The sequence below is a fragment of the Paroedura picta genome, chromosome 13 (genome assembly GCF_049243985.1).
Source record: "Paroedura picta isolate Pp20150507F chromosome 13, Ppicta_v3.0, whole genome shotgun sequence".
Taxonomy (NCBI): domain Eukaryota; kingdom Metazoa; phylum Chordata; class Lepidosauria; order Squamata; family Gekkonidae; genus Paroedura; species Paroedura picta.
This window is the reverse complement of record NC_135381.1, coordinates 2,592,212-2,602,796: the sequence shown is the minus strand read 5'-3', so window position 1 is coordinate 2,602,796 and position 10,585 is coordinate 2,592,212. Positions and strand designations below refer to the sequence as shown.

General features: G+C 53.7%; 1 protein-coding gene across 2 annotated transcripts; it reads right to left on the bottom strand.

The window, feature by feature from the left end:
• Positions 1 to 797: 797 nt before the first annotated feature.
• Positions 798 to 9,966, bottom strand: MORN3 (MORN repeat containing 3). 2 transcript variants are annotated; one of them, XM_077308096.1, is made up of 7 exons: positions 9,850 to 9,966; positions 8,368 to 8,441; positions 5,794 to 5,949; positions 4,657 to 4,814; positions 3,652 to 3,811; positions 2,222 to 2,406; positions 798 to 902 (listed from the first exon to the last, which is right to left on the bottom strand). In XM_077308096.1, exons 1-7 carry the CDS (start codon positions 9,861 to 9,863, stop codon positions 834 to 836), a joined length of 816 nt encoding a protein of 271 aa, XP_077164211.1. In that variant the 5' UTR covers positions 9,864 to 9,966; the 3' UTR covers positions 798 to 833. The 2 variants fall into 2 exon arrangements, with proteins under 2 accessions (XP_077164211.1, XP_077164212.1); XM_077308097.1 differs by lacking the exons at positions 8,368 to 8,441; positions 9,850 to 9,966 and adding an exon at positions 6,379 to 6,545.
• Between the last annotated feature and the right edge of the window lie 619 nt (positions 9,967 to 10,585).

The following is a 10,585-nucleotide window of genomic DNA, read 5'->3' as shown; positions in this document are numbered from 1 at the left end:
GGGAAGGAAGTCAAATTAAATTGAGCGTGACAAGCTGCTAGTCGACCGCTCTGCAGCGCAATGGAGGCCCTTCTAGTCGGAGGCAGAAGGAAGTGGCTCGAAATGGTAGCGCTCGCCTGCCTTCGGGGGCCAAGACGAAACACCCTCTTGCTACAGGAGGTGGTCCTCAGGCCTGAGGCGAGCAAAGCACACCAACAGCACAGCGATTAACATGGTGAGCTAACCCCCCAGTGGCCGTCTTCAAGCAGCGGCTGGGCAGCTACTTCTCAGGGAAGCTTGAGGCTGACCCTGCCTTGAGCAGGGGGTGGGACTAGATGGCCTGCGGGACCACCTCGGCCCCCTCTAGGAGTCTAGGATTCCTGAGCCTGTGGATTTTGTTACCAAGGCTGGGATGACCCTTCGTAGAGGTAGCTGTGTATTTTTCAAGGTTCTCTCCAACTTAGGAGACCCTGAATCTAATCTTTTTATTATTAGAAAGACTGGGGAAGGGTCAAGCTTTGTTTGCAACCCGGATTCGAAGCTTGCTTGCCAACTTTTGTGTGCGGCAAAGGCACTGGACAAGCAGGCAAAGAAATATCCAGTCAAGAGAGCCCACACTCGGCTCCTTCCTGCTGACCCTCTGGTTGCTCGGCAATGAGCTGTGGGCCTTTGTGGAGCCACAAAGAAGAGGGGGGAGCAGAGATGTACTTGCGAGTAGCACCGGTTGGGGAGGCCCTTCTGTCCGACCCCAGAAGTGTCCGCCAGAGATCACAATAAAGGACTTCATGTAAAAAACGACACAGTTGCACAGCACAAGGTTGGCGCTGTCCTCTTTGTTCCCACCGCTGGGCCTTTCACTCTTCGGTGTTGCTGAGCCTTGCAACGGCCTCCTCCAAAACGCCATCAGGATCCGCCAGTTCGACCTGGAACAAGAACCCACGAGAGAAACCTGTTAAAATTGTGTGTCAGGCATATAGCCCAACCATCGTTGTGGGAAGCCCTGGAGCTGCCTTCACCTGGATCGAACCCCAGGGCCTGTCATGGTCAAGACTGCCTACTCTGACCAGCAGCAGCTCTGCAACGTGTTCACTTCACATGCCACTTGATCATTTTAGCTAGAGAGGCTGGTCTTGAACCTGAGACCTTCAGCACGCCAAGCAGAGACGCTACCACTGAGCCATGGCCCCCTCCCGCTCACTCCCTGGTGCTCTTTCTCCTCCACAAGGAAACTGGACCTCCGGGAGATGCCGCGGCTGGGGCAAAAGTGACGATGAAACCCCTTATCGCAAGATAACACCCAGGAGGGAATCGGATCTGGACGCCAGTGGGGTAAACAAGTCCATGTAAGGCAATCATTCTGAAGTGTATTTCTCCAGTGATTCTCAATCATTCCTCTGCAATTGAGGTTCAGCACTCTCTCTCTCTTTTTTTCCTGTTCCATAGCAACAAATTACAGTTTACTTATTATTTATACCATGCCCCTGGCTGGGCTTGATTGCAAACTTATCAAAAATATGCAAACATCAAGGCATTGACCCCTCTATGGCAGGGAAAGCGAGCAAGGGTGTCCGTCAAGTCTGGCTGTAGCCACAGCTGGAATCAGCTGGCAGTCCCAGCCAAGGCTGCAGGAACTGTGAACAAGGAAGCAGAGAGAGGGGCAACTTAGGACTCTGGCTAGATCCCATGGATCTCTTCCTAACTGTACTTTCCCTGGTGCAAGGAGCTCCTCACATTGTAGGAAGGAGTCCCAAAGCAGTTTACAGACACCTTCCCTTTCTTGTTTTGCTCTTTTGAAGAGTCATGCAAGGGGCTGGAGTCTGAGGACGGAGCATAAATGCACCAAAGCAGGGATCGCCAACGTAGTGCCGATGGGCACAGGGGCACCTGCAGCCCCCTTTCCTCATGCCCACCAAGTGTGCTTAGAAAGTGGGTGAGGCCTGGCAGGGCATTCGGAGACCTGCTTTGCTGTACGGACGAAAATGACACGGCTTTAGCAGCAGCTCTCAGCACAGGGTTGGCTGTGATCCTGTCTCAGCTGGGAATCCGTTCCTGGCACGGAAACAAGCCAGCACCAAGGTGCTGTTGAAGGCACAGGGGCAGGGGGCACTTAAAAAGTTGGTGACCCCAACAACGGTGCACCTCTGCTGAGATTACAGGAGCCCCACAGGAGGCCCCCAACTTGGCAAGACTCAGATCTGCCGGAGCCCCCAACCGAAGGGGCAAGGGAGCGAAGGGCCATTACCTTTGGGATCGGGTACTGCGTCGGGGCGGGCGCTTCGTCGCGGCCAAAGTCGATCATGGTGCCACACTTTGGCATATCGTCCACCCAGAAGCCTTCGAAGAGCTGCCCCGAATCCAAATAGAAGAACTTTCCCGGCCCATTTTTCTTCCCGTCCTTCCAGGAACCTTCGTACCGGTTTTCATTTTCTGCCAACAAAATGCAGGGACACGGTCAGAGTCGCTGCCACGCAATGCTCTTTGGCCATGGTTAGGGTCGCCAACCTCCAGGTGGGCCCTGAATAGCGCCAGGAATTACCACTGATTACTCCAGACTACATAAATTGCTTGTTTTTTTTATTCCACTTTGCCGGAGGAAATGGCTGCTTTGGAAGGTGACTCACACAGTCCCTCCCCTCCCTAAACTCCACCCTCCCAGGGACCGCTGAAACTTTCTGGCACTCTCTAGGTTAAATCCGGGGACAACACCAGGAACGTGATGCTGAGCAAGGGGACCTGGGCATGCTCCCCTGGAGGGTTGAGCCCTGTGGAGCCAGGCTGCTCTTGTCCCCAGTTCCCCTGGGCTGAGGTCTCTCCCCCTTTCTCTGGGAAAGGTTTCCTGTGCTGGGGGGAAAGTGAGCTGGGTTAGAGTTCCCCTCCCTGGGCTTGCAGCCAGCACAAGCTATGTGACCTTGGACGGAAGCTCACCCTGTCCCCAACTGCAGAAGAGTCACTTTTGCGCCTCTCCCGCCTAGAAAAACGTGCACTTTGGAGCACACGGCCCAGGGATCCCCAACCAGGGTTCCTAGGATTACCCAAGGGCTCTCCAGGGGTCATACACACACGGCCTTTCCCGGAACTTTAGATGGACGCTGACATGAATAGACATAGCTGGAGCCTGCACCCCCTGGAGCCTGCACCCCCTACACCACAGGCCTAATCTCTTTCTCCACAAAGGAAACGGTAAATCAGAGATGTGAAGATTTGTTTTTTATGCCACTTTTTCCCTGCCCAAGGGGCTTACAATCGCCTTTCCTTCCTCTCCCCACCACAGACACCCCGTGAGGTAGGTGGGGCTGAGAGAGCTCTGACAGAACTGCTCTGTGAGAACAGGTCTAACAGAACTGTGACTGGCCCAAGGCCACCCAGCTGGCTGCATGGGGAGGAGCTGGGACTCAAACCCAGCTCTCCAGATTGGAATCCGCACTCCTAACCACACCCCCAAGCAGCGGCCAGCTTTGCCCACCAGAGGAGAGCAGTCTATCTGAGCTTTGGATTTCGGCATCTGTGTCTTTCAAGCCACTCTGAACTCAGCCCAGTTCTCATTCCAAATCAACGGGAGCCAGAGGCAGTGGCAGGAACGGGTCCAGTTGTGAGGAGAGTGTCCCTTGCTCGAGTGGTGCTCTGAGGCCCAGAGAAGGGGGTGCAAAAGTCCCCCCTCCCTCCCGCACTTACTCAGGCGGAAGAGCCCTTGGCCGCCCGGCTTGTCTTCAGACCACTGGCCTTCGTAGATGGCCCCGTCCTGGTAGTACATCCTCCCCCAGCCGTCTCTCTTCCCCGCGTGCCATTCTCCTTCGTAGTACTCTTTGTCTGAATAAAACTTAATTCCGTAACCCTGGAATCACACAGGAGAAGGGGAGAGACATAATTTTACTTCAGATCTTTGTTCACATCATGTATATGCCTGCCTTTCCATTCAGCAGGGATGTTGAGAGGTACAGGTCCATCTTCTCACAACTGTCCACTGAAGTAGGTGTGCCTCTGTGGTAGTGGTCAGAGTGCGAAATGAGGATCTGAGAGACCCGGATTCAAATCCCCCCTCTAACGTGGAAGCTGGCTAGATGGCCTTAGGGCTCCGACACTCTCTCATCCTAATCTACTACTGAAAGAGTATGTGAGCCACTTTGAGCCTCCATGTGAGAGCAAAGCAGCATATAAACATGAAGTAAACAAGAATAATAAGGATGAAGTCTGATGTGGTATGAGCCTCTTGTGGCGCAGAGTGGTAAGGCAGCCGTCTGAAAGCTTTGCCCATGAGGCTGGGAGTTCAATCCCAGCAGCCGGCTCAAGGTTGACTCAGCCTTCCATCCTTCCGAGGTCGGTAAAATGAGTGCCCAGCTTGCTGGGGGGTAAACGGTAATGACTGGGGAAGGCACTGGCAAACCACCCCGTATTGAGTCTGCCATGAAAACGCTAGAGGGCGTCACCCCAAGGGTCAGACATGACTCGGTGCTTGCACAGGGGAGATCTTTACCTTTACCTGCTGTGGAAGGAACCTGTGGGGTTGGTCCGCAGAGGGAATGAAAGCCAGTTTTGCTGTAGTCTCCAGGGTGTTTTGGCCAGGAGCGTGGTACAGAAGGACCCCAGCTGAGAGCCCCATCCCTTGCTGTTTTTCTGCTATCGTAAGAAACGTCTAAAGGGGGACTTTTCCCTCAAGGACGGAAGCTGGAAGCGCCTTACCCACATCTTGTCATTTTTCCACCAGCCTGCGTATACTTTCTTATATTCTTTCGTGACGGGGTCTGGGATGCTGTATGTCCCATAGCCGTCCCTTCGCCCACATTTCCAGTCCCCGCTGTAGATCGCCCCGGTGCGTTTCCACGTTTGGGTGCCTTTGCCTGGAAGAGGATCGAAACGCAGGAGCCGAAATTAGAATGGCTTGGATCAGGGAAAGGGCAGGCCTTGAAATCAAAGCCCAGATGCCCCCAGGATTGGCAAGAAGGGGATAGATGGTCCATCCGGTCAGCTGGGAGGAAACAATAGGGTTTCTCATCCGTTTCTTTTTAAGCCCTCTCCAGAAATCAGTCGGCCCAGCCTAGCAAGAAAAACCGGTTACAGACCTGACAGGCAGAAACGGAGAATGGACAGAGTTGTGGGAAGCAGCAAGGGACGTGGGAGTTAGGTTAAGGGTTTTGTGGAGCAAGTGAGGTCGGCTTGCCAACTCTGGGTTGGGAGATTCCTGGAGATTTTAGGGCTAGAGACAAGGAAGGGCAGGATTTGGGGAGGGGAGGGACTTCAGCAAGGTACAATGTTCTAGAGCAGGGGTGGCTGAACTGTGGCTATCCAGATGTCCATGGACTATAATTACCATGAGCCCCTTCCAGTGGCAGGGGCTCATGGGAATTATAGTCCATGGACGTTTGGAGAGCCACTGTCCAGCCACCCCTGCCCTCGAGTCCGCCCTGCCGTTGTCTGGAGAAGATCAGTTGAAATTCTGGGAGATCTCCAGGTAGCACCTGGAGAAGCCGGTATAAGCAGGTAGCACCTGAAGGCTGACAAACCGAAGCGGAAGTGCCAGACAGGGAGACACAGGGGTGGCAGGGGCAGGTGCCAACATGGCCACCCTCTGAAACTACTGATTGGAAAGACTCTTGTTTTTTTTAGAAGATCCAGCAGGAAGCACCAGCCAAAAACCTGGTGTTAGAGCCTGACGGAGGAGAGAGACCACCACCAGGCAAACTATTCCATGGGATTCTTAATGTTTGACAGGATTTTAAAAAGAAAAGTTGGGTGTGACCCCAAAAGAGGTTGCTTCCAGCATGTCAGGGATTGGTGGCTCCAGAGAGCTCTCTCTTTCCTGCTCTGCGTCGTCCTTACCGTGTTTCAGATTGTCCAGCCATTCCCCGGTGTAGCGGTCCCCGTTCACAGCGTAAACCGTGTGCCTCAGCCCACATTTCTGGGCTTTTCTGTCCCACTCGTACCAAAGAGGGTCGACCGTTCTGGGATACTTGACAATAGGCATGCCGGCTTCGGCTGGGGAGGAAGGAAAGGGAAGCAGGTCACACCAGTGGGGGTCTGAAAGCCGGGCACAGATCTGCTGCTTATACTGCCTGCCTGCCTGCCTACTTCCTTCATATATACCCCAAGCGTTTGACACAGTGCTTCAGTCACAGCCCCATCTACCGCGCCGGGTGTCTGTTGTGGGGAGAGGAAGGGAAGGCAGTCATAAGCCACTTTGAGACTCCTTGGGGTAGTTGAAAGCGGGGTATAAAAACCAACTTGTCTCTGTCAGAATCCCACCTGCCAAGCAGTAATTGGACCATCTTTGTAAGCCCCCTTTTCTCTCCCGATAATAACCGGAGACGCCAGGGATTGAACCTGGGACCTTTTGCCTGCCATGCAGATGCAGATGCCCTCCAAAAAAACCACAGCTCCTTTTCAAAACATTCTTCAGCAGATTACCCTAAATGGTCCCTCTTCTTCTGCCCTTGTGGATGAAACACCTCATGGAGACTGTTCTGGGGGGGCAATCCAGCAGCCTGCTCTGCTTCCCTGCCACCTCCAGCCTCAGGAGATGACCTGGAACGTCCTCCAGCTGAGAGAGAGATGGCCCGCCCTGCCTGGTCCTCATGAGGTCACAGCGACATCATGCGTCAGCCTGCAGAGGCCCCGATTGTGAGGCTGTAGTCACCCGGGAGATGGGTGCTTCCCTCACTGCAGGCTGGACCTCTCTTGGGCCAGTGACCGTTCTTCCTTTCTGGATGAGAGGGGTCAGGACACTTGTGATGTGGGGCTTCAGGCCGAGGGGCTCTCCTGCAGCAAACAGAAGCCCCTTTCTGCTCAGAAGGGGCACACAACAGCCTGCAGGAGCTTGGGGGGAAACTAGTGGTTCCAGGGATCCCTCCATCATCTGGCTTTTGCCTTAAGCCTCATCTAATGAAGAGCCCCACACTGGATCAAAACATGAACGACTGTGGGTGGATTGTTCAGGGGCTGGCCAACTGTGTGAGTGATACAAGATCTCTCTGTCAGATTTTTATCTCACCCCTTCCCCTGACAAGCTCAGCGTTCATGGATTCCATTCCCTGCTGTTTTATCTTCATGAGAACCCTGTCCGGTAGATTAGACTGAGGCCCAAGCTCACCCAAAGAGCCTTTCGTGGCTGAGGAGGGACTCGAATTTGGGTCTGATCCTAATGTAACGCTCTAACCACTACACTATGGGGGCAGAAGCAGAAAGGGGATTGTGCGTGGGCCGAGCACCAAGAAGACAAAAGAACATAAGAGAAGCCCTGTTGGATCAGGCCAGTGGCCTATCCAGTCCAATCCTCTGTGTTACCCAGAGGCCAAAACCCAGGTGTCATCAGGAGGTCCGCCAGTGGGTCAGAACTCCAGAAGCGCTCCTGCGGAGATGCTGCAGTCCAGGCCAACCATGTGCCCCAGAAACAAATGTGGCCTGCTCACAGTGCCGGTCGTCTCTCGAGTTGAGCCCCCCATGCTATCAGTTCTCTCCCAGCTTAAGACTGTGCACCCTCCCTCTTTCAGGAGCATGTGTGTCTATGCAGCTGGCCACATTCATCTCTAGAGCAGGCAGCTGACCAGAAGCAGCTGCTGCTGGCCCATATCGAGAACTTATCTAGTGGGGGAAGCTGGGAGTTGTAGTTTTCTTGGCTTCTCCATTCAGTTTGAGAAGCAAAAAGAACCCTAAAATTCTGCCCCCCCCCTCCCTCCAACTTGACAGGAAATCATACTGAGGAAGAGCAGGAAGAAACTTTGTGTCCTCGGTGTAAAGAGCCATTCCCTGCCATTGTTACTCCCCACCTGCAGAAGAGCAACACGGGGAGGGGGGAATAGAGAGGGTGGACTGAGACCTCTGTGTTTACATGAATGCATTTCCCAGACTTCTTTGGAAACTCACAAAGGCCCAGCTTGGGCAGTTTAATTATTGCAACTATAAAAGGCACTCTCTCCATCCAGCAGGGATGCCAACCTCCAGGTGAAGCCTGGAGATTTCCCTGGAATTACAGCTCAGCTCCAGGCTCCAGTTCACCCAGGGAAAATGGATACTTTGAAGAAGAGTTTTTACACACACCTTTTCACAGCCCAAAGGAGTCTCAAAGCAGCTTACAATCACCTTCCCTTCCTCTCCCCATAACAGACAACCCTGTGAGGCAGGTGAGGCTGAGAGAGCCCTGACGCTACTGCTCTGTGAGAACACCACTATCAGGGCTGTGACTGGCCTAAGGTCCCCCAGCTGGCTGCATGTGGAGGAACAGGGAATCAAACCTGGATTGCCAGATTCGAAGCCGCCGCTCTTAACCACCACACCAAGCTGGACTCTGGGGCACTGTACTCGCTAATGAGCCGTCCCTCCCCATGCTTCACCCCCAGGCCAGGCCCCCCTCTCTCCCCCCTTCCCTAATGCCATTCCCGTACCATCTTTAAAACTCACCTGCTGTTGAATGGCTTCCATCTTTAAAGCCCTCCTCGATAGAACAAAGCAGCTGTAGGAAGCCAGCATGCATGCTGCAAGGCCAAAAGAGGAGACACGTCATTTGGGGGCCGTTACCATTCCCAAGTTCAGCTAGGACCAATTTCAGACACAAAAAGTGATCTCCCAAGACACGTCCAAGGCCTTGTCCGCCACGCACTGGCTTGGCTCCCAGATGCTCATTCCCGTAGAGGCTGCTCAAGGGGCCTCACAGCTGGCTTCACAGGACATGTGGGGAGGGGAGAAGAGAAAGGCCGGAGACCAAGAGAGGGACCCCCAGGAGTCACAGGAAGCAGGGTGAACTCTGGCCCAGAGGGCACGCTTTCCTGTATTTATGACTGGAAGCATAAATAAAGAAATAAATATGACTTTACACAGGGAGTCATTAAAATGTGAGATTTGCTGCCAGACAGGAAGACAGAGCTTTCAAAGGGGATTACGTAGATCGATTTATGGAGGACGTCTTCTCAATGAAAGCTTTGGCCTCTCTGCCCTCTTGTTGGCCCTCCAGAGGAACTGGTTGGCCACAGTATGAGACAGGGGGCTGGACTAGGTGGACCACTGGGCTGATCTAGCAGGGCTCTTCTGGTGTTCTTGAGGTTAGACAATCAGATCTAGGTTCAAATCCCCCCCTCTGCCATGGAATTCATAGGGTGGCCTTGATCCAGTCATTCTCTCTCTCCTTGCTTACCTTGCAGGGTTGTTGTGGGTACGGAATCATAGAATCACAGAGCTGGAAAGGACTTCCTGGGTCATCTAGTCCAACCCCCTGCACTATGCATGGCACTCATATCCCTATCAGGGAATGGGGAAGGGAAAACCAAATACACTGTCCAGAGCTCCTTGGAGGGAAGGTGGGATAAAAGACCGATAAATACAGGTTTCTTTGCCTGAAGACACCTGAAAGGGCTCCCAAAAGCTATACAACTGACCTGTCTGCAGCTTCGGTCATGACAAAGCGAAATGCTATATTGTTGTTCTGCCACCCTGACGAAAGCTTGCTATCTTAATCAAAGGCTGCAGCCATACAAGTATAGTTTGTGTGTGGAAACTGCTGTCAAGAGAAGAGCTGGCTTATTACCCTCCACTTTTCACTCCCCAAGGGAGTCACAAACCCCTTTCCCTTCCTCTCCCCACAACAGACACCCTGTGAGGTGACGCTGAGAGAGCTCTGACAGAACTGCTCTGCAAGAACAGAGAACTGTGACTGACCCAAAGTCACCCAGCTGGCTGCATGTGGTGGAATGGGGCACCAAGCCCAATTCTCCAGATTAGAAGCTGCCGCTCTTAACCACCACACCACACTGGTTCTCCAGAGCCGGCCCCTGATCCTGCCTTACAACTTCCTGGTTAATTGGGCCCTGCAGAGGGGAGTCTGGTGTCCTGAGATTGGGCTCGCCAGCTGAAACCCCCTTCGGTTCCTGGACGCCACTAAAGACTGACCTGAAGGGATCCATGCAGCTCGAATCCGCTAGACGGGGACCAGGAAACACAGAAGCCCGGCTGAATTGCACCAGGCAGGGACGTCGCCAGGCTGGTCCTCCTGCAGGGCATTCCCAGAGAAGCGGGTGCCGAAGTCACCATAGCAACGTTTGCAACAGACCGAGCTTGAAGGCTTGTCTTGCCCTGCTGCAGGCTGCTCAGGCATCCCAAAGCCCACACTGGGGGGTTGGTTCTTTCTGCCTTCTGGACTGGGGCGTGGGGGGTGGGGGTGGGCTGGAGATGTGGTTGCCCCCAAAGGGAAGAGGCCACAGAATCCTGGAGCTGGAGATCAGGGCAAGATCAGCTAAAAGCAGCCATTAAAAGCATTTGTCCAGCTGCTGCTTGAAGCCTGCCAGCGATGGGGAGCTCCCCACCTCCTTAGGCCGCCCATTCCACTGCTGAATTACTCGGACTGTGATTTTTCCCAACCCCCCCCAATCTCTAGAAATGTTCCTCCCTGGAGTTGACAACCTTTGGGGAATGGGTTTGGAGCGGAGAAAGGGAGGATGGTCCAAAAGGGAAGCGGGCACAGTGTGGGCAACAGTGCCACGTGGTGGCCATAAATAATACTCTCTTCCCCAGTGTCACCTTTCAAAAGGCACATCAAGGCCACGATGTGGCATTGCCCGTCCTTGAACTTCTGCCATTCCAAACGAACCATTTGTCCTTCTGGAGTGCGCTCAGGAGCATTTTGCCC

What these genes read in the sequence shown, in the direction of transcription:
- MORN3 (XM_077308096.1), bottom strand. An exon ending in TGGAAGCCATTCAACAGCAG is followed by an intron (nt 5,950 to 8,367) that starts GTGAGTTTTAAA and finishes CTTCCTCCCCAG; the next exon opens with CCGAAGCCGGCATGCCTATT. An exon ending in CCAAGGGCTCTTCCGCCTGA is followed by an intron (nt 2,407 to 3,651) that starts GTAAGTGCGGGA and finishes TTTTGTTGGCAG; the next exon opens with AAAATGAAAACCGGTACGAA.